This window comes from Bufo bufo, chromosome 9 (assembly GCF_905171765.1).
Source record: "Bufo bufo chromosome 9, aBufBuf1.1, whole genome shotgun sequence".
Classification (NCBI taxonomy): Eukaryota; Metazoa; Chordata; class Amphibia; order Anura; family Bufonidae; genus Bufo; species Bufo bufo.
In genome coordinates, this window is record NC_053397.1 from 200,542,427 (window position 1) to 200,566,960 (window position 24,534).

The 24,534-nt window shown below is 42.2% G+C and overlaps 1 protein-coding gene across 5 annotated transcripts in view; it reads right to left on the bottom strand.

Annotated features, from left to right (window-relative positions):
- ELAVL4 (ELAV like RNA binding protein 4) overlaps nt 1–24,534 on the bottom strand; it is a 92,786-nt gene that overhangs the window by 35,964 nt on the left and 32,288 nt on the right. For 2 of the 5 annotated variants that reach the window (XM_040406963.1, XM_040406964.1), the window contains exon 1: nt 12,743–12,983. In XM_040406963.1, coding sequence (XP_040262897.1) covers nt 12,743–12,971 — 229 coding nt within the window. In that variant the 5' untranslated portion in view covers nt 12,972–12,983. Of the gene's footprint in view, nt 1–296; nt 384–12,742; nt 12,984–24,534 lie in introns of those variants that run through there. The other 3 variants (XM_040406962.1, XM_040406965.1, XM_040406961.1) reach the window with 2 other exon arrangements.

Consider the following 24,534-nt stretch of genomic DNA (forward strand, 5'->3'; position numbering starts at 1 on the left):
GGAAAAGAGTGGCCAGAGACGTTTTGTTTGTCCCAGTTTTCTTTTTTTTAGCTTTTAGAGGAAAGGGGGCAAGCTTTTGTATCATTAGCCTTTAGCATTGAGTTCCACGCTATGGGCAGCTATGCCAAATTTATCCAAAACAAGGGTTAACCTTGAGCTTAATAGGTATTACAAAATGCTGTATTCCATATCACATACACAAAACGGCCCTGAGGAGCCTTCAATGTGTAAGACATTGTAGACCCCTCTGTCACCAAGCTAGATTGTATTAAAAAGCAGTAACAAACACTACTGACCTTTCCCAAAGATAGGGCCCTCTTCAGTAAGGGATTTCCATTTTGTGCCAGTAGCTAAATCCTTCAAGTGTTCCTCCAATTGTGGGCCTATGGCAAAAATCCTTAGTGAATAGGGCCCAATAACAGTTACAGCTTGGTATATTTAGTGTATAGATATATAAATATATAAGGCATGCACAATATGAAAATTTGGGAGCATTATACTCCTGCAGAAATACAGGAGAATATCAAATATAACAATAGAGTATATTACAGGAAAACCATCATACAGATGCAGCAAACGTTAACTTGATGCTTAATGCCTTAAAGGCACGTTCATTTTTCAGTGGCTTTTGTTGTGTCAATTTAAAGTTTGCTGCAACTGTGTATTTAACGTGTCCAGTGTCAGGTTAACGTTTGCTGCATCTGTATTATGTACACATTCTGTTTTAAATTTGTTAATATTTGTCATTTGAAGACATTACTCTATGGATGGGGTCAATATGGAGGTGACCTAGAGGACTACCGAACACCATTACTGCAAAACTTCATGAAACGATGCTCAGCACGGCTGCTCATTTGAGGGTAAAAAACTGTTTTATTAAAATGACACCAATAATCAACATATCTTAACTGGTGTTAAGGCAGCTCTAGATATTAATGTGACCATACATGGTCCAAAGAATGGATCTGATGACTAGAAGCAAGTGACACTGCATACATAAGATTAAATGACCCCTCCCTATAGTTATGGCAATATATTACTATGTACAAAAAAGAAAGGATCAACCCCACCCCCCTCCCCTGGTGCCAGTGTTGCTTAACTATGGGTAGATATAGATATCTCACCAACCATTGATGGTGGACTTAGGGCTTATCCCATGAAAGGAATGTATCACTTATCCTCATGCACGATCTCTAGGGGCACCACCAATGGCAAAAATGTCGATACAAGGCCCCATTTCTGCAGGAGTTTAAAAGTACAGGGTGGTACAAAAGTATGGAGACCCCCTGGATAAATGGAAAACGGTGGTTGGGAACACCATCCTCTTTGTGGCATGTTGCTAAGGGGAATGGGGCATTTCCAAAAAGGTGGCCATTTTGAAAGCTGTCATCTTGGAAGTCGATATTTTCAAACGGGAAGGGGTACATGTGACATATTTATCTGATATCAACTTGGTTTAAAAATGGCCACCCCTTCCCTTTAGCAACATGCCACACACAGGATGGTGTTCCCAACCACTATTTTCCATTTTTTTTTTCCGGGTGTCTCCATACTTTTGGACCACCCTGTAGTGGTGGTCATGCATGTACCCCGTTGACCTATTCAATCGATGAAAATAGTCAAGTGCCATCTCCGTCAGTCACATAGACTCGAAAAGATTGGCAGTGCACGTGCCACCACCATGTCACTCAGGATCCTCCATAACGGTGGCTTGGGACCACTTTCTGGTGATCATTGGTGCCCCCATCAAACATATCCTCTTCTTTAAAGGGTTTGGATGAGACTTAAAAAAAACTGTAATATATTTTCCAGAAACTGTGCCCCTCTTGTCTAGTGTTGCAGCTCAGACCCATTCAAGTAAAGGGGGCAAAGCTGCAATACTGGTCACAGCTCATTGACAAGAGTGGTGCTTTTTCCAGATTTTAAAAAAAGCCGACCCTTTATTCTAGTCTCATAAAAACAAGATGATTTTTGTGTCATTGATCGCAGAGCGAATCTCCGCTATGTATTTGGAATGAAGAGCCTCTGTAAAGAGTTATTTCAGGAATAAACATGTTTTGCAGATCTTATGGTTAATCGTAAGGGAGAAGATTCTAGACAGCTGCCATTTCCTTTACAAACCCCTCTGCGCTTTTGTAATGTCCCACACATGGGAACAAAACACATTTGATTGTGATTGAGGGGGGAAAAAAAAAAGGCCAGAATTTCAAATGCAGAAGGGGAGGGTGCGAGCGCAGGGAAGGCGAAGACAACCAGTCTGGCAATTACAGCTGCCAATGTAGGCTTGATCGGACTATCACAAACAATATACTGGGCCTTTCAGGATTTCATTCTCATCTGAGGGAAAGATCACTTAACTCTTCTGTGGAAGGCTTGGCAAGCTTAGCATGAATTACAGCCTAAGCGTCTCTTGACGGGGATTTCTTTGCATGCATTGCATGGGATTAAACAGATAGAGGCATTTACTGCATTAAAGGGAACCTGCCACCATAGAAGAGCTGAACCATCTGCAGGAAGCATTTTTATAGAACAGGAGGAGCTGAACTGACTGATATCTAGTGTCAGTAAAACTGGTTATTTACTCATATAAACCTCTGCTCTTCCTATGAGTCGTGTGAGTGGTCCTACTTATTGATTGACACCTATTTGTGTATGCTTAAAGGGGTTGTCCCTTGAAAAATATTCTACATTTTTCAAACCAGTACCTGGATCTGAATACTTTTGTAATTTCATGTCATTAAAATTTTTATATAGCCACTGAAATCTATCTCTATAGCGCCACCTGCTGTCTGCTCTTTTTCTATTTTTTATGTCCTGCTCACTTAGTTGGAAGCACATGCTCAGTTCCATCCTTCAACTGCCACTAGCTGCAGCAGACAGGACATGCCCCCTTTTAATTTTTTTAATTAGTCAAGGGATAAGCCCTTTAAGGCCCTATTAGACTGCGCAATCTCAGGCCAGTTATCAAGGATAAGAGCTCTAGTTCCCGATAATTGGCCTGTATAATCGAGCAGCCTGTCAGCTTATGAACGAGCTTATGATGGGCATTTATTGTTAGCGATGATCTGCAGGATTATCTGCTAGTGCAGGCATGCTCAACCTGCGGCCTTCCAGCTGTTGCAAAACTACAACTCCCATCATTCCCTGACAGCCTACAGCTATCATCCTACAGAAGGACATCGTGGGAGTTGTAGTTTTACAACAGCTGGAGGGCCGCAGGTTGAGCATCCCTGTGCTAGTGTAATATAGTCTTTAGTCGTGCAGGGATAGCGATCAACCACTGATTTGGACCGGGCAAATGCCATGTCAGAATATGCAGTGGTTCAAGTGAATAAATTACAAATTTTAAATGAATTGCTTCCCATAAAACTATATATCGCCTGCTCAGCTCCTCCCGCTCTATACCAAGCTTGTACTGCAGAAAGCATGGTTTCCTTTAATACCATTTCTTATTAGGCGCTACCATCTAAAGATTTCCCACGGAATAGTACGTAGGTATTGTATACATGTTCTATTACTGTAATATAGCGATAATATAATATAGACAGTTCAACGTGAGCAAGCAAAACTAATTCAACTTACAATTACTCACCCGTTAAATCCCCCCACCCATCCAGCGCCGATGCTTCTGTCTTGATTTACTTTCCTGGAGTGATCATCACAAGCTGTACATACACTGACCGCAGCTATAGTGCGACTGGCTGCAGCGGTCACATGGGTGGACAGCATTTGATCACCGCAGCAGAGTAAACAAAAACTGGCGGGGTGCTACCGGAGCAGTGGAGCAGGAGCAGCGGAGAATTTAACTAGTTAGTTACCGTTATAGAGAAGAGCATGTTGAGCAGTGAGTGGCTGCCCTAAGAAGCTCCCCCTTGGTGCTTGATTGACAGGGTCGAACATCTTACCTGGCCTTCACAGTCTTGCAACTGCTTTTCTGAGCGCAAGCACAGAGGCTCTGCTTACTTCTACTGGAGCAGCTCTGGTAGCACAGCCTCTGCGCTTGCACCGCTACGCTGAGCAGCGGCACAGTCGTGAAGTTGTCAGGACCAGTCAAGCTGTCCTACGTTGTCAATCAAGCAGCAAGAGGGAGCTTCTTCAGCAGCAAGTGGACAGCACTTTCCGCTCAACAGATCGATTCTCTCATCTCTTAACTGTTTTTTTTATCACATTCCCAGCATTTGCAAATTTTTCTAAATCCTGGAACTGATTGTTGTATTCCTCTTCTATAAGTCCATCTATACGTTTATATAAAATATAAGGTGCTAGGGAACATGTGAAGGACCTATACTAAACCCAGTATTGCCACTATATTGGTGGGACAAACATGTTCACAATATGGATACAACATTTGGGCATAATGCACACCGTTTTGTTAGGGCTCAACTGTCACTTGTGGCTGTTATAACACCTATAGAGGTCTATGGGTCCATACTGAGATCCCCGGTGGGCCTCTGTTTTTATCATACTGAGATCCCCGGTGGGCCTCTGTTTTTATCATACTGAGATCCCCGGTGGGCCTCTGTTTTTATATGTCATATTCTTACAAAGTCAGAGATAATACTGTGTTCATTGCTACACTGCATGCTTTACATTGTCCGGTGGAGGTATTTTCAAAAGATTTACTACTAGAAATGTAAGAGTATGACCACACTGTCAGGTTTCCTTAGGCAATTTTGGGAGAAAAAAAATCAGCAGTGGGTCATAATAGGCCATAAAGTATAAAGGACAGATACAACTTTTTAAAAAAAAATTTACTCCTGATTTTGGCTTCCAAAACTGCATGCAGAAACCTAACCCCTAAAGAGGATTTGCAGAATTAGAAAAAAAAGGGGGTATACATTTTTCTAGAAAAAACACCAGTTTAGCCCCTTTCCCTGCTGAAATACGAAACACAATCCATGCAAAGGAGGGGGGCCTTTCTCTAATGCCGGACAAACCCTTTGAATACCAGGAAAGAGATGTTTCTACTGTAAATCCAAACGGGCATCCATGTAGACATAATGTCAGAGTTGGACTGGGGTTCCTTAGGCCCACCAGAGGAAAACAGCAATCATCGAAAAAGTCTAATTGGTTTTGAATGCAAGAAATAGACCCTAGTGGCAGGTGCTTGGCTCCAAAAAGTGAGTGGGACTGATCTGTATTCTCTGCAAAGCGCGGTCGCACTTATTCCAAGGCTCCGGTCTCCACGGGGGTCTAGGCAGAACATGCAGAACAACAGGACCACGTTCCTGTAGCCAAATCTGCAGTCTGGGGAAGATAACATTTATTATTGATTAAAGTGTTGCTAATGGTTGCTACATTGTAATAAAAAAGGAAACAACTTGGAAACCGTTCCATCTTATGGGATTTGCCATATGCAAAACTGCTCCTGTGCACCGGAGCTGACGCTCCTGAATGGAATGGAGTGTCGGGGGGGTCACGGGCGCTAATTCTTCGCATGCTAACACAGAATGGCTTGCATAGATTGTAACACATTAATCTTGTTCCTGCCGTCTTTGAATACTTCTTGCAGCAGGTAGAGTGCTTGCAGACTGCTTATTAACCTAGATCAGACATGACTTGCTTTCACTGTCTGTCACTTGAGCTGTTCACAATTTAAAGACTTTTCATCCCCACCGCCACCCCCAGGCCCTGAAGCAGCTCTCTGTCATGTGTGTTTGTGTGTGTCGGGGGTGTTTTTTTTTTTTTTTAACAGCTGCCATCCCTACCCCCTCCTAATGCAAATGATGCTGACTGGCACGCACGCTGCATATTGCTTTATCTGCTCTGGATATGTATGGATTCTAATTCTCTTTGAAAAAGCAGCTCATTAGAAATACATCACATGATTTCAGGTCTCCCGTGAGATAAGGCTCTAAGCAATGCAGGATATTACAGGAGACTTGTACAATAGTCATTTATTACAGACTATATTTCTTTTTGCATGGATGTCATCAGCATTTACATATGAATACGGCATTAGAGAAAAAAAATAATTTATAAAAAATAAAAAATAAAAAATAAAGGTTCTCCCCAAATAATATTTTTATGCAAGGACTTGGCAAAGTACCAAATGTGAACAGCTGCTAGCATGGTCTGGTCCTCCGACTGACTAGCAATCTATTTCTCCATGGAAACTTAAAGGGGTTCTCTGGGAATTCGATATTGATAGCTTATCCTCAGGATAGGTCGTCAATATCTGATCGGTGGTGAACTCCTGCTGATCAGCTGTTCGAAGAGGCTGCCAGTGAGGTCCCGTTCATTGGTCACATGGCCTATGTGTGGCTCATCTTGGCTGCAATACCAAGCACAGCCATTATACAATGTACGGCGCTGTGCTTGGTAAGCTGTGAGAAGGCCGGAGAACTCATCGGAGCACCTCAGCCTCTTCAAACAGCTGATAATTGGGAAGTCGGATGTAGGAGCCCTATCAATTAGATATTGGCAAATTACCGTATCCCGAGGATAGGCCATCAATATCAAACTCCCCTAAAAAACCTTTAAGGTATTCATACACCTTCAACAGCTGTCAGCCGAATGCTTGTTTGGCCCACAGCTATCACCCCATACCCCCCCCCTTCACACACACATGCACTTTAATTTCCGTCCGAACATGCCTGCGTTCTCTACGGGGAGCTTCTGTCAGACACCTCTGGCAGTGGCTTATCTGCCTTGAGAACAAAGGATAAGGTTTGCTGAATTTCAACATTCCCGTTCTTTTTTCCCCTAACATTTGGCAAACAAACGATGACTGAACAGTTCATAAATGTTAGATGGTTGGCTAGACCCACCAAAATTGGGGGTTCGGCTGACGTTATGACTTGCAGAGCTATATCCGAAATGAAGTGTATGTGGGGTTTTTTCTTTATATATTTTGTATATCTTGTAGAAGAAAGTAAGAAACTGCAGCTGGTGATTCAGCACAGGGATTTTCCAGGACTTTGATATTGATGGCTTAGACCAAGTTCAGCCTTCAGTTATTTGGTCAGTTATTTCCATCAGTTAGGGCTTGTTCACACGACCGTGTGAAGCCCGTGCCCGTGCTATGGACCGCAAATAGCACCTGCCGTGTGGCACCTGCCGTGTGGCAGCCGCATAGGGATCGCGGCCCCATTTACTTGAATTGGTCCGCGATCCCTCCGTTCGGCAAAAAGATGGAGCAAGCTCTATCTTTTTGCGGTGCGGAAGCACGGAACGGAAACCCAGAAAGCACTCCGTAGTGCTTCCGTAGTGTTCCGTTCCGCACCGTTCAGCATCTCCAGATTTGTGGACCCATTGAAATGAACAGGACCCGTGTATTGCGGATCCGCAAATGCGGTCCGCAATACGGGCACAGGCTTCACACAGTCGTGTGAACGAGTCCTTATAATGAGCCAAAACCAGGTTTGGGTCAAAAACACAAAACAGGTGCTAATCTTGCCATTACACCTTATCTCTGCGTAGGCTTCCCTACTGCTTTTGGCTCATAATAACTGATTAAAATAACTGACTAAATAACTGAAGTGTGAACTGAGCCTTATCCTTTAGACCAGGGATGCCCAACCTGCGGCCCTCCAGCTGTTGCAAAACTACAACTCCTAGCATGCTCGGATAGCCTACAGCTATCAGCCTACAGCAGGGCATGGTGAGAGTTGTAGTTTTACAACAGCTGGAGGGCCGCAGGTTGAGCATGCCTGCTTTAGACAGACTAACAATATCAGATCGGTGGGGGTCTGACTCCTGACACCCCCACTAATCAACTAATTGAAGGAGCCGAGGCACTCCAACGTTCAATGTATACTCTTCCTGACGTATCAGGCACAGCGCCATACCTTTTGTAGCGGCTGTGCCTGCATCTCTCTGCCGCTCATTCCCATTCAAGTAAACAATGGAGTTTCATGGCCTCTTCGGTTTTCTCATTGGTGGGGGTACGAGAAGTTGGTTCCCTGCCTATCTCGTATGGTTGCATCAAGGTCACAGAAAACACCTTTAATCGGGTCATTGAAGTGACATATGCTTCAGATGAATAACTTTGTAACAACATTGTATCACTTATTTAATACAGCCCCTATCCTAGTGCAGAGCTGCTCTCACGATTCCGCTAGCAGTTGGTGGACTCCTCCAATGCAGATCTCAAGAACAAGCGTTAATGCGGCAAGGACTGCTGGGAGAATTCTGCTCTGCAGCTTCTGGATTGTGAATGGAGATTTGTCTATAATACAGGCTGTAACTAAGGATCGGCACACGATAAACGATACAATGTTATTTCATGTTTTTTTTTTATAAAGATTAATTCTATATGGGAACTGTAAATGGTTGAGCCTATGTAAGCCTCCATATCTTGTTTTGCACGCCTAGTAAAAGTAACGTTATATAACTAGTCTTAATACTACGGAAACAATATGGGGAAGTAACAGAATAAGGCGTCATTGTGCTTTTTCATAGAGCTGCAGATAAATCCATTTATCGTACAGGGTTAGAAAAAAGGATCTATATTTTTTTTTTGGTTTTAAAAACAGTGTTAATGGGATGGGTCTGGTATTGCACATCAACCCCATTCATTTCAATAGGAATGAGCTGCAATACCATCCACAGCCCATGAACAAAGGTGGCACTGTTTCTGGGCCATGAGATGAGGGGGGGAAGGGGGACAGATTATTTTATTCTAATCTTGGAAATCACTAAAGGGAGACTAAAGTTTTGTCTTGTCAGATTAAGGAGTCTTATAGTATAAGCCAAGCAATACTACCTGGAACAGAGGACGATGAATAAGTTCTTTTCGAGGAGGACCCAATCTGGCTCGCTAGTGCCACCTATAGGATGGCTACCATATAAGTCATGTTCCAAGGCCTGTTTAGAGGGCCTGACATTAACTTCTTGGGTAGCTATCCAATAGAACCCCCCCCCTTCCTCCTCCTGCATAATAGCTTATTTACACGATGGGTGAACAAAGGGTTAATCAGATTCACCTTTTATAACCCATCGTACGTAGTTGTAGGCTACGGCTGTAAAGACAATAAAGCCATTCATTAATCCCTATGTATGGGCCGCTGTGCATTCCCATTAAGCAGGTTTATAAACAGCCAGCACCCAGCGCCCATTCATTGCACTTTAGCCTCATTTAATCATCTTGTTTTTGCTGAATGGGTAATAAAGTTTATTTTTTTTAATATTTTTTTTTCCATCCTGGCCTCAGTACAACGGCAAGGGGTCCTGGAGGGACCCGTTTTATTGTTAATTTAAAAAGCCAGAATTAATTAGGTTGTGGAAATAAAAGTTATAATAAGCTCACTTTGTGGCCACATTGCGTCTTTCCAGCTTGCTCTATCTCAGCATCTTTACGAGACAATACCAGGTATGAATCATAGCGACTGACTTCAGACTTGTCTTATTTATGTATTTGTTTTCCCGTCATAGCACTTATCCCTGTGCATTATTACTCAGAATATACTATGAATAGTCTTGGCGGTGACGGGCTTAGCTCACAGCAGGCGGGATCCGATATACGTCTTTTAAGTGACAAAATGGGAAATGCCAAGATATCCGCAAATTAACGGTATCATTAAACCGCTCGTAATGAAATCATCATACAATGCAGAGCCTCCAAGGCAATTGTGTTTTCCTGCCTGGTCTTAAGATCTATGCCAGTCATTATCTATCAGATGGTTGAAGAAAAACGTAACAAAATCCATTGGCAAAAAATGGCAGTTTCTGTTCATCGTAAATGATTAATAGCTTTAGGCCAATAGGTTATTTTGGAGCCAGTGTTTCTCTGTCCACTGGGGGCTGCGGCCATTCACTTTAAAAGAGGCCTGCAGGCCACTGGATACATCAGTCCATCGGACTAGGGTGTTTTCTTTATGGTTCTTCTTAAAGCCAAACTAAACTATTCCCACTCTCTGAAATATAAAATGTATCACTGTTCCCTTTATGAATCCAATACCAAACCAATACCAATCCCTATCATGATGCTGCTTTCAAGCAAGTATTATCATAGAGCTACTTTCAGGGAAGTATTGAAGAAATCTGGATACATATCATGACGCTGCCTTCTGGGAAGTATTAAATAAAGTTGGATCCTATTATGGAGCTACCTTAAACGTGTTCTCCAGGAATAAAAAAAAATTAAAATACTTAAATATTATTTTATAATAAATATATTCACAAATACTTTTCATTACTTAGAATGGCTTGTTTTGTCTAGGGAGCAATCATTAGGAGAAATAAAATGGCTGCTGTCCTATCAGTACACACAAAACCTGTCCTAAACACACAGCAGGACAAGTTACTTCACCACAATGAGCTATAGAGCTGCCTCATCCTCCTCTCTGCTTGTCAGGAATCATGATCATCAATACAGGTGAATCTCTGTGGGAATGGAGATGATGAGGAAACATGAGAGGAGGGTGAGGTGTGGCTACTGAGCAGTAGCTCTTGCATGCAGTCTCCATTGCCACACCAACACATTACCACAGCCTGTCCTGTCCATCCACTGTACTTCATGTCTCCTCATGAACTAAATTCTCCAGAGATTCAGCTAAAGTTCTTATCATGTGTATTCAGGATCATAATACCTGACAAGTAGAGAGGAGGAGGAGGAGGATGAGGCAGCTCTTTACCTCAGTGTTGTAAAGTAAATTGTCCTCATGTGATCACGACAGGTTTTGTGTTAACTAATGGGACAGCGGCCATTTTGTTTTCCCTGATGATTGCTCCCCAGACAAAACGAGCCATTATAAATAATGAAAGGTATTTGAGAATATATTTATAATAAAGTAATATTTAAGTATTTTTATTTTCTTGATTCCTGGAAAACTACTTTAAAGGAAGTTTTGAAGAAAGCTGGATCCATACCACGGTGCTGCCTTCAGTGAAGTATTGAAGAAAGCTGGATCCATATCATGCCACTGGCTTCGGGGAAGTATTGAAGAAATCAGGGTGCCTATCTTGATGCTGCCTTCGGGGAAGTATTGAAGAAATCAGTGTCCCTATCTTGATGCTGCCTTCAGGGAAGTATTGAAGAAATCAGGGTCCCTATCATGGCACTGCCATCAGGGAAATATTGAAGAATGCTGGATCCCTATCATGGCACTGCCCTCAGGGAAGTATTGAAGAAATCAGGGTCCCTATCTTGATGCTGCCTTCAGGGAAGTATTGAAGAAAGCTGGATCTCTATCAAAGCACTAGCTTTAGGAAAGTATTAAAGACAGCTGGATCCCTATCATGGAGCTGTCTTAAGGAAACTACTGAAGAAGGCTGAATCCTTATCACAGCACTGCCTTTAGGAAAGAATTTGGCGATGGATAATTGTACAAGTTATTTTCATTGTCATGTGTTAAACAAGAATCTGAACCCGAATACATCCCTGAAGGCAGCGCCATGATAGAGATCCAGCTTTCTTCCTTCTTGTGTTTTCATTCTGGCTTGTCTGACTGTCTGGAGCAAGGGCTGCAGCCCAGGTTATATCGTCTTGGAGAACATCATTGACAGCACAGAGGTTCCTGTAAACAGGCCACATTCTTATATCCAAGCTATAGTTATATCCAAGCTATATTCTACTAGATATGCCAACTATTAAACATAAAATTACATCCTATCTCAGGATGGGGCCGGGTCAGCATAAAATATTGAGATCTAAATAGCTTCAAGCAGCTTAACCTTTAAAACATCAATTTTAGCAGATATTTGTTCCACCGAGTAAAACTGTGCTGTACTACACTTTTTGACATTTAATGCTTGCATAACTTGCACAAGAAAACATTATTGACTACTTTATCACAGGGTATCCATTATCTATGAGCGTTAGACTTGAATTGGCCATATATACAGTAGATTAGTCTGTCATGTACTGGCGGGATACTCCAATGTGTATGAAGGTTGTGGCCTTCCTATGTGAAGACTGCTCATGCAGCGAAAGTTAATTTGTTGGGTTTACTCATTTTTCTTGCACTACTCCCCCATACTCCTCTATAGAAATGAACATTCACTTTAGCTTAGCCAAATATGAAATGGGAGCTTGGGGGAATGATATTTACTCATGGGAATTCTGGTCTTCTCTATATCCACTTACTATATGTTTTCCTTATTTTTCTGCCGTGAAGGGTCCGGCTATGAAGAACAGGGTAGAAAAAATAAAAAAGTTGCCTCCTGCTGGCTCTGGTTTGGCTGCTTTTCGCCAAGATCAAGGTCTCTGTGGAGTCAGTAATGAGAGGGAACTAAAGGGAACTTAAAGGGAAATTATTTGCAGGTTGCATGTTATAGAGCAGGAGGAGCTGAGAAGATTGATATATAGTTTTGTGCATCCTCACACAGACAAGGCTGCCTTTCAAAAAATCGGACTGCCCACTGGGCTCTTAAGCATAGAATTTGCATGGATATAGATAAATTAAATACAGGTTCTACAGAATCTTTACCCGCAAAACTATATATCAATCTGCTCAGCTCCTCCTGCTCTATAACATGCTGCCAGCAGATTGGACTGCATTTTTAGTGTGACAGGACCACTTTGACCTAAAGTCTCTTAGAGTAAATTCTGTAGAATTGGAACCCTAGCATAGGTTCCCTCTAAAGATTTTTTCCGAATGGCATCCCAATAGAAATAATATCAAATGACTTAACCAGACTAGTACAAGATACAAGAGACAGTAAATTAACATGAGAATCAATAGGCAGGGTTGTCGTGGCACCAGGTAATGGTTCCCCCCTCTAGCATATGTGTTACTGCTTATAGTTATCTGTTCACCTTGTCTGGTTAGAAATCAGAAGACAAACTGTCTACGCGTACCTGTGATTTTGTCCCGCACCAGCTTGCAGGATTCTATCTCTCCAATGCTGCCAAACAGACTCCTGAACTCTTCTTGCGTCATGTTTTGCGGCAAATAGTTGACTATGAGGTTAGTTTTGCTGTCATCTGTAGCTGCCCCTGTCTGCATAGGAGAAGCACAGTTTCGACTATTACTGGATGGTCCATTGCTCGTATTGGAAGTTGGGCCATTCGACACCTGAGGTTCCATGGTGCTAATTATCTGCAATGAAAAATATGAAAAGGATTAGCATACTATGCTCATCTGCAAGAACGGCATTATCATAGGGTAACCATTAGAGCCATTGGCCTACTAGAACGTATGGCTGCCTCTTCTTTATATAGAATACAATGCTCTCTCAATTGTGTTGAAGAGCCTATTATTAAAGAACACGGTGGTTTTTATATTTATTGCATTCATGTAGTATTTTTCAGCAGGCAAACAATGATCATAATCCAATACAAACCACTTGAAAGTAGAAGAAAGTAATTCATCTAGATCAGGCATGCTCAACCTGCGGCCCTCCAGCTGTTGTAAAACTACAAATCCCACAAAGCCCTGCTGTAGGCTGATAGCTGTAGTCTGTTCAGGCATGCTGGGAGTTGTAGTTTTGCAACAGCTGGAGGGCCGCAGGTTGAGCATGCCTGGTCTAGATAATATGTTCAAGCTACTTAACCCAATGATCTGGACATTGTCTGTTTTATTAGTTGCTTTTCTCATTTGCAACCTACTCCTGACTACTTATAGGCAACTCTTATGTAAATGCTTGCAACACCCGAGCTCTGAGTCTGAGGACAAGTATACAGCTAATCAGCACCATGTGCTAGATATAACCACAGACCTGAAATGCAAATACAGCATTAATTCTGCAAAAACCAATATGCATTTTTGTTGTGCTGTCCTTGACAATTTGTGATAAAAATAAATGGCCTCTACTGAATATGCAGACTTTCTGAGTAAAATTGCTAAGGCCTTCTTTCAGCTGAAATCCAGCCACATAAACAGTTAGAAGGTGATAATATGTGAGAAGCAGCATGGGGCTGATTAAATGAGGAAAGACAGAGAACAACAAATGACCTGTCTCTTTGTACGTAGTTGTCCCATGGATGTGTTGGAGCAATTAAGTTACTCATGAACACAATGGGGGAGTTTTATCACAAAGGGAGCTTTTAAAGATTGATTTGAAGGAGTCTGCAGTGATTTGTATCAAATTTATCATACTTTTCTGCTAACTCTCTTCTCAAACTCTTTCAATCTGGTTTTCACACCCTACAGAAACTGCCCTTACCAAGGTGTCTAATGATCTCCTGACAGGGAAAAGGAATGGCAACTACTCTCTACTGATTCTTCTGGATCTTTCTGCAGCATTTCACTCTGTCAACCACACACTCCTCCTTAATATACTCCACTCTATTGGCGTAAAGGACACTGTTCTCCCTTGGTTTTCCTATTTCTCTAATCATTCGCCAGATCTACCTTATTTTCTTTTCCTCTTGCTGCTAGGGTTCCTCAGGGTTCATTTCTAGGTCCTCTCCTCTTTTCTCTCTTCACAGCCCCTATTAGACAGACCATCAGTAGATTTGGTTTCCAGTACCATTTCTATGTTGATGACACTCAGTTATATATCTCTTCCTGTGACATCACTCCAACAGTACTTCAAAACACCAGTAATTTTCTGGCAGCTGTCTCTAAAATGATGTTCTCTCTCGGTGTGAAACCGAATTTCTCAAAAACTGAACTTCTTGTCTTTCCCCAATTTACTAACCTACCTAAACTTAATATTTCAGTTTCCGTCTGTGGTACTATAATAACTCCTGGGCAGCACGCCCGATGTCTTGGAATTATGTTTGACCCAGAGCTTCCCTTTGCTTCTCATATTCAATCACTGGCATGCTCATGTCATCTGCACCTCAAGAACATCTTCAGAATCTGCCCTTTTTCAAAGTGAAAATGACCAAAACTCTTATTGTTGCTTTGATTCATTCTTGTCTTAACTACTGTAATTCATTACTGAATGGTATTCCCCTCACAAAATGCAATATTGTTTTAAAGAAAAAAAATAAAGAAAAGAAAAAAATCACTTGTACCACCACAAGATCCAGTATAAAATATCTTTATTCAGGATAGCAATTAAAAGTCCATAGATAAAAACACTTTTGGGAACCAACCAGCCAATCATTATTATTATTTTTTTTAAACTCACTTCAAGACTTTTCTTGAGCGGCACCAGCTTTCTGGAATGCACTGCCTTGGAAAATCAAGTTAATTCCCTGAGATTTAAACGTGCCTTAAAACCCCCTTTTTTTGCAGAATTATCATGTACCCTAAACAGACTCTTCCCCGATTAAATCTTCCCCACTTATTCTAAAGTACTGAGTGCCATCTTCTGACATTTATTGCCACGTTCAATGCACTGGCTCATTCAGCTCTGCCTGCACAACTCTATTTAGTACAAAGATGGCTGGACCACTTTGGAAATCAATCAGTTTTCCGTTTTGTGTCTACCTAATTTCCTCATAGATTGTAAGCTCTTGCGAGCAGGGATCTCACTCCTGGCTGCGGAATATGACGGTGCTATATAAATAAAGATTATTATTATGATCATTATTTTTGTTATCATTAGCTTAATACAATTGGTCCATGAATTCTGTCTTGAGAAGTTACTCCACTTTCTACGCCACTCCTTTAATGGAGTAAGACAGCAATCATTTTTGCAACTTTTAAAATATGAACAGTAGATTAATCTTGCTTGCAAGGGTTTTCTGAGACTTTAATGCTGATAACCTGAGGTCTTCAATATCTGATAGGTCGGGGTCCAACACCCAAGACCCCCGCCAATGAGCTGTTTGAGAAGGCAGCAGCGCTCGCAGTAGGGCAGTGGCTTTCTCTCAGTGTGTCACGTGTCCTAGGCGCAGCTCAGCCCTACAGCTATACTATGTATGGTGCTGTGCTTGGTAAGGCAGTGGCGCTCACAGGAGTGTCAGTGTCTTCTCAAACAGCTGATTGGCGAGGGTCCCAGGTTTCAAATCCCCACCGATAAGCAACTAAGGATCTATCCAGAGTATATGTCATCAGTATCAAAGTCATGGAAACCCCTTTCAACCAGTTTAACATCAGACCATTTACCCTTCTTCCTGACCAGATATACTTTTTCAATACATGTGTCTTTGAAAAACATAACTTTTCTTTATTTTTGTCTTTTGAATTTTAGTATTTATTTTTATTTATTTCACATGCCTTTATATCGCTGACATACAGTATTCCACAGCGCTTACAGACATTTACATCACTTGCTGTCCACGTAGGAGCTTCCCTATCAGTATGTCCTTGAAGTGTGGGTGGAAAACGGAGTATATGGAGAAAACGCACGCAAACACAGGAAGAACTTAAAACTTCTTACAGTTTTTTTTACATTTTACATTTTTTAAAATAACACAATGTACAGCTAACAATTTTTAAAATGATTTGAGGTCGTTTTGATGTAGGGGTGTATGGGTTATGTTTGCCGAGGGCAGGGCAATTAAGTGTTTATTGTTATAATTATACATTTTATAATTATAATTTCTTTATTTTGTCCCTTTATTTTACACTTTGTTCCTCCCATTAACTTTAATTTTTTTTTATCTCCCCCGGGGAGGTTGTACAGAGCTGATCTGGGACTGCTAAGACCAAGCAGCTCGTGCAGATACCGAGCCACCACTGATCACATAATGCCTAGGACTGGAGCAGGAAGCAGAGGCGTTGACATTTCCTGATCTGTATATATCACACTCATTAAGTGATATAGATGGCATGAACTGCCTTCACTATGGGGAGTTTTGTTGTCACCGACAGTGGGTTCCTGCAGCTTCATGGTTAGATTACAACTGCCATCTCTGGAAGGTCGCTCAAGAACCTTTATAAAAATATATAAACTCATCCATATAACTATATAGTTGTGAAAATGTAACCCAGGGGTAAAGTGTAAATTATCCAATAATTTTTTCAACTCGTCCATCAATCAGAAGGAGACCATAAAGTCCATTACCTATAATCCAGCATTATAAATGTTTCACATTTACAAATTAGGTACATTTATGTAGGAGAATCTATGAACATATTTAAAAGCCAAATAACACAACACTAAAAAGACTAAAATAAATATCTCATAGGAAATGCCACTGCATTAATGCATAAGAGCACTTCACCTGTAAGAACGTTATATACAGAACTGCCAGAGCTGTTACACATCTAAGGCATTAGAAAGATTCACTCCCATTGTCAATCTCTATGACACAAGTTGTTCTAGATTGTGTCTACGGGAATAGTTGCTGTTAACGTTGCAGAAAATGAACAAGAACAAGTCCATCAATGGCAGGAAGATAGACTGCATGTGGTGAACGCAGACAGAAGAGCGCCCCATTGTGGGCACCTTCATTTCCAATGGGTAATTTGCAAAACAAGCCGACCATCTTCAAACTCTCTCTTCTACTGCCGAATCATAATCCTCCAAACAATTGTGTGCCAAGGTAATCGTTCTAGTAAAAACCTCAAGTCTGACGGGTATCTAAAGGGGTTGGTGGGTGTAGCAGCAACAGGATACTCAACCTTTGCCATGGTATCTAGATACAGGGCTAGGGCGGTCTTTACGGGGGGAGGACATTTATCAATGGCTGAGGATAGGTCAAGGGCAGACTGGACACTTTAAGTGGCCCTGGAAAAAAAATTAAATATGGCTTCATTTTCATAGAAGGTCCAAATTCATAGAAGATGAGGCGACACAAGCAAGCAGGGCCAACACAAATAGGCAGGGGAAGCAATACCATAGAGCAGCAGTAAATACCCTCCCAACAGAACTAAATACCACAGTGCAGCACAATATACTTGCGTTTTGTCCTAGCTTGTCACCTCTGGAGCAGCCTTTTCCAGCCTGTGTCCCTATGCCATTTGAACATTGCCTTATATAGTGGCATGTGGCCTATGAAGGTGAGCAGCAGGGCAGGTAGTCATGTTATGTACCCGGCCAGCGGCAGTAAGGAGGGCTTGGTCAGCCCCCTGGGCATTGGCAAGTCCACCCCTGGGATAGGTCATCAGTATCTGATTTGTGGCAGTCTCCCTCCTTTTTGAAGAGCCCCGACTTCTACCTAGGCCACTGACGTCACGTTCATGACTTAGACTCAGCCCAGTCCCTTTCAAGTGAATGGAATACCATCGATAAATCATGAGTATTAAACACTTGGAAATCACCTTTAATTTCAAAGTAAAACCTATACATATCTTATTGTGGTGGTGGCCCCTTTGTCTGTACAACCCCCCTCCCCCATGTTATAGACATATATGTGTTAAGGTAAGTATAATAATACGCGGATGATTTTTTTGAAACCGTGTCATATTGTATCAGAGGGATGATTTTGACTTCAGGCTCCAGGCCGTATCCTGTGAAGTTCCCACAGTAACAGGCTGCTCTCATTTCCCAGAAATAGTAAATGCGCTTTCGTTTGTTGTCATGCATCATGCAGAAAAAAGCCTCCCAGAAGCGTCTAAAGTGATGGAAGCTCAGTCACATCTCCCTAGTTCCCTGGCAGGTCTATTTGAGGCTTTGTGATAAGCAGGTCTAATCCAGACCCACCTGTATCTAAGGCAGTCACCTTTTCCCCCCCCTCCCCCCCTCCGCCGTTTTCCCGTTCACCCATTCAGCCTTTAGTTGGCTGCCCACCGTCCCTGTTAATGGCACTTGTGAAGCAGCCTCCATCAGTGTGGAAAGAGAAATCTTTCAATGTGTGTATGACACTCGGTGCCACTTCGCACCTGCTCTGCAGATCTGCTAATTTCACGCTTGCCGCTTCATATCAGGAATCCTCTCAGACAGATTGAGGTCCCTTAACCACCCCTGGTGTATACGAGTGCGGAGTGTGCCCTTACGAACGCTTAAGATATGACTTGCAATATGGATTGGAAGGTCCCCTTTGCTGCATTAGAGGAGCCCTCTCTTTTCTTCATGACCTTTGGGCGCCTGAGCAGATGCAAGAGTCTTTTTCACAAACGTATACCATATATTGCCTTCAGTTTTCTACCACATCGTGAACCGACGAGCAAAGGTTGTTAGAAAAAAACACATAATGTAGAAAATGCATCAAAGCAAATACATTTATGGAAGGCGAAGCCGTATCACTCGCATAAATATAATCCATATACAGAAGGAGAAGTATTCCTCCACTGAGGTCGCCTTGTGCCTCATTTCTAACTGTCCATTTTACAGAGGACCCATCACCCCTCCTGAAATGACAATTCTGGAACATCTATCTATTGTTCGTGATATAGTAACATAGGGGCACATTTATTAAGACCCGCATTTTAGAACTCACAATCCAAATACAGGTTTAAAGAGGTTTACTGGGAGTTCATTACTGACGGCCTATCCTCAGGATAGGCCATCAATACCGGTCAGCTGTTTGAAGAGCCACTACCTCTTCCTAGACGGGTTTGAGACAATATTGGGTTGCACTCTGTGTCCTGATAAGTGAGGTGCAGAGTGCAACGGAGTCTGTCCAAATCAGCGCATATCATGCTGAGTCTATATGTGCCACCCCCCCTGCAGCGGTCTCCACCGTTCCATGCGGACTCCACCGTTCCATGCTGACTCCACATCTTTGCATTATCTTCTCTCCTTGTGACTCTTTGTGATAAGGTCCACAAGAGGATGGAAATGTGAGAATCTAGTCACATTACTTTTGTTACCCATTATTTGTTTTTGGATTGAATTTGGAAAATATTAAATACATTTGGATAAAACTCTTCAATTGCATCATATCTTGGAGAGAGCAGTGGTAATTTTGTACATCTTCCCAGACCAGTGATGTCCCATTCCTCAGTCACATGGCCTATGTACCAAGAACCAAGCCCAGCGACTATACCATGGACGGGGCTGTGCTTGGTATAATGTGCGGAGGCCACAATATTGAACTTTACGATAAAACCCTTTAACCTCTCTGCATGTTTTTCGCAAACACAGGGAGGACTTACAAAAGCCATGCAGATGTTGCCTTTGGTCGGATTCGAACCCAGGACCCAAGACAAACAGTGCTAAAAACAGAGTCGCCATGCCGACTAAACCACATATTATAGATATTCCGGTCTGTTTTTTTTAGAGCATAGTCACAGGGTATACTATACATATCTGACCCTCGCTATACCAGAAGAAGTGGCCGCATCCAGACCAAAAGACGAGGATGAGTTCTGGAAAGTGCAGAGCAAACGCCACCAGGACAGTACGTCCTATAGACTTGAATAGAGAGAGCTCTGCTAGCCACGGGTCCTGGCAGAAGAGGGGTCGCACCTTACTGATTTGGGGTCATTGCGAAATATCAAGAATAAAAGAGAATATTCCATGACTGCGCTTAAGTTAAATTATACATTTTCTCTGAAGCAAAGACCAAATCCAGCGTGCGTCCATCCAGCCGATATATTTACTTGTACCTTTAGAAACATTCGTGTGCCTCTCGCTTTACAAATCAACAGCTCCATCAATACTTCCGTTTGATTCCAGGGTTTAAGACGAAACCTGTCTCAACATTGATAATTTGTCATCCTGCTCCAGACAAAGCAGCCTCGTACGTGCAGCCATTTTACTTCTTGATCTTGTTACTCTGATTCATTTGGCAAAATCTTTATATCGGTTAGTAAGGCTGAAGCACGCCTAAAGCCTGTGCGCCGCCTGCTATCACTCCTATTCCCCTCTTTCCGCTTTCCGACAGAACGCAAGCTTTTTAGGCTGCAAGACAAATTATTCCATGTCTGAATGCTTTGAAAAAAATAAAACATTTTTAAAAAAGCAAATTAATTCTAACAGTTAATGATTTAAATTGTGGCACGACCCCTATCTCTGATTTGCACTTGAATTATTTATCCAGGGAGAGGCGCAGTCAGGAAATCTGAATCATACCTTTTTTACTGCTTAAAATGCCAAGCTGATTAATTAAGATAAATATATCAAAATGGGGAAAAAAGTTACACTTGTCAGCGATTAGAATTTAGCTATTGCCACCGGCGTTCCATAAAACAAAAAAAAGGGTATTTTTACTTTCACAGCCGAACTCTACGGCACTGCCTATTCTTAGCAGTTCACGAAGGCTACATTCCCTCACGAGGATAATGTGTAGGAGGAGGATGCGTCTGTAAAACGGCAGCAAAATGATAAGAAAACAGGGCAGTTGATTTTCCCGTTATTTTCTTGAAGGGGCTGAGTACGTTTCTATCATTTTATTATTTTATTTTTATATAAATGACCATTTGACCAGATGCCTGGCTTGTAGCTTGTTTTTGGTGTACAGTGGCTGTGCTTATCATGCCCCGTTTTTATGAAGTAATATGTTGGCTGCTAGCTTCTCGCACCCATCTGTGCGAGTTCCTGTCTTGCACATGCTCAGTCTCATCCACCTCTCCTTTCTCCTGCCTCTTCTTGCCTCATCATTTGGACTGAGCAGACACCAATAGGAGCGTCCTGCTCATGCCCATTATACTTCTGCTCTGCCACTTTATTCAGCTTTCGGGGCCTCTGTTTCTCTGCCCACATTCCCTGGGATGCGTTCGGAGCATAGGCATTCTGAAATCCCTCCTGCAAGACGCATCCCGGGAGTCTGCGCCATAACAAGAGGGATGGCAGCGCACAAAGGGCTAATGAACGGGTGGGAGAAGCTAGCTGCCAATATATTACGTCATAAGTAGAGATGAGCAAAGTTTTTGAAAATTCAATTCGGCTGCTTTGCCAAATTTTACAAAAAAATTTGCTTTGTGACAAATGACTTCATCAAAAAATGTGTCAAATGACAGTGAGCTGCGATAGCGCCACCCCCATCATTGTACCCCTCAGATGCAGCGTTCATACATGATCGCAGCATCTAAGAGTAAAAACTCTGCAAAATTAAATCATACTTACTGCCTCCATTTGCTCGCGACGGGCCTTGCTTAAAGATCTGCTGCAAAATCTCACACGGCCAATCAAGATCTTCAATCAAGATGGAGGCGGCCAGCCCGTCGCGAGCAAATGGAGGAGGTAAATATGATTTTTTTTGTTTTTTACACTATTTCAGATTAAATCGATTCGCTACCACGAAGCACGAGGAAATTCGGCTTCGCGGCACATCGAATTTATCCTGAAATTCGGATAGAACTCTACTTTGTTGGATTTGATTCGCTCAACTCTAGTCATAAGAACCGGCTGCGATTAGCACAGCCACTGTATACCTTTTGAGAATGCACATCAAAAACAAGCTACAAGTCAGGCATCAATGTAAGTAGCATGTAACAATGAAAAATAAAATAATAGAAAAGTGACCAACCCCTTTAACAAACCAGGTCCAACCTTGACCAACCTACCAATTTCAGTGGCCTCGGTTAACTATCCTCTGTGTATGTTAAATTTCAACACCCAATCCTTTTGTTCTTCATGGATATAAGCTGCGGCCAGATGTGTCTGGCAAAAACGTATTCTTCTCTTCTCAATGGGAACACATGCATGCTCCTAGAAGGAAAGTGTCTGAGGGAGTCGAGAGGAACATCGGGATTGTTCAGCCGACAACTATTGGAGATGTGTAGACACCTGCTTATTCATGTTGTGCACATTTGTAATATGGCACCTATAGAAATATATAGGCCCTTTCTATAACTTCCTTGGCTTCCAGTTCCAGACTTTCCTCACAATTTTTACTTGATTTGTGAGAAAACAAATTTGCCATATTATGGAGGTATTGTCCCCTAGAAGCATTGGGTATCAAGACAACTTTGGATCCCCCTTCTTATTATGGAGCTGTAGCCATGGTCGGACTGGTCAGGCAGGGTATCAGATGATCCTCTGGTGCGCTCAGGCTCTGATGCAACGTTGGGCCCCAAATGTCCAGAAAAAAAAAACATTTGGAACCGCCTTTGGAGCCAGTCACTTTCCACTATGGTCTATATCTTTGATTCAAAACCTATTAGACATTATGAAAGATATGGAGCTTGGACCCCAAGAATAATTTCCTCTGGTGGGAAAGAACCCCAGTCCAATCCTGGCTGTGGCATGGGTTGGGGAAGTAGAAAGCAGCACCATTGAGGTACCGTAAAAAGATGTCAAAAGGCACAAATCTTTTAAAGAAGCAATTTTTGGAAATTGTCCTTACAATGATTCATGTGGAACACAGCACTGTAGTACCATAATCACAGCTTTTACATGCGGTAGTCCACATTGCGATTTTATAATTTCTAAATGTATAATTTATACTGCGATTTATTCAGATCGATAAGGATAGCACAATACAATCGCAATCAGTAGGATATGCCTTAAAAAAACAAAGTATGCGAGTATGCGAGTAAAAATAAAGTATGAGATTTGATAAGGTTCCATTTGTTTCTTTTGTATCTTCGGGCGCTCAAGGAAAACAAAAAAAAAAAATTTGGAATGTTTAATGACTGTGTTTCTGTATTCTGTAAATTGGCTATCCTCTAGGAGGAAGAAAACTGTCCATAGTGAAAGCTCATATTTTATTGGACCAGTATGTGGCTACATTCACACTGCAGTGTCCATAAGAGACGTACAGTACGTTGTATGGGTACCTCAAATAGATACCGTAGTGTGACACACACTGATCAGGGACTCCTATGTTAAACAATGTATAGTGCCTGGTAAACGCTGTTTAGTGCATGCATACCGTGCTATCCCATACAGCATACCAGCTGCATGGAGGACAAGGGACACTCCACTGGGTGAAAGAAGACCAGTGGGTACACCATTAGCTGTCTTGTGGGAAAAACCTAGAAGAAGAGATCATTTCCAGATTACCTTTTCTGGGCATACTTTCCTCTTGGGCCAATAACCTATTCAGGTAGTCACACAGGGCACATTGATATGGGAGTACCGAGTGGCACTATTGCTGTGGTTGACCTTATTACTGGTGCATTAAAGGGATTCTGTCATTAAATCCACCCTATTAAAACCAGCTTACATGTCCGATGAGCCCCTGACTGCTGAATCTAACGTTCTTGCTCCCAGGTCGCTCTGTGGCCTTATTACAGAGAAAACTGCTTTTTAATCATATGAAAATTGGTCCCTGGGTCAATAAGGGCGTTGCCATTGTATCTCATTGCACCACTCATTCTCTACATGCCTCGCCCCCACCTCTTTGACTGAAAGGGCTAGGCATGTAGACTTCTGCACGCCTGGCCCTGAAGTCTCGTGGCAGCGAAATGTCCACGGCGTTTGGTTGGCACACGGATGAAGCTCGCCAGGTGCTCAGCAAGCTTCATCCCTTGTACTGTAGTGGGATTTTTGTTATTGGGTCATGGTGGCTATGTGTGTTTTTTATTTTTTGAAATATAGCTTTTTTACGTTATGAAACCACTGCTCCTTTCACTGTTTTGAAGGTTCACAGCAGGTGGCGGAATTACAAAAGCATTCAGATCCTGGTGCTGGTTAGAAAAGTGTAGAATATTTTAAAGGCAGAGCATTGTTTTACGTTATTGGACTCCATAAATTGCCACCTCTCTCATGGGTGTCCCCAACGTCCACCGTGGCATGGCTACCCATCGACCTGGTCCTGCTATAAACGAAGCCACGTTATTGCAGCTAATCCACACTAACCTTCATTGCTTCTTGTGGGCGCACTATAAAACAGAGCTCAGGGTTTCATTAAATTCGTGTTGCTCCAAATACAAAAAGAAAAGAAAAATAAAATATTAAAGTGACCACCGGAAAGATGGTTGTAGAGTCTGGAGTTCATTTGCAGCTGAAGTAAACACAATTACAGATCATGACAGTCTA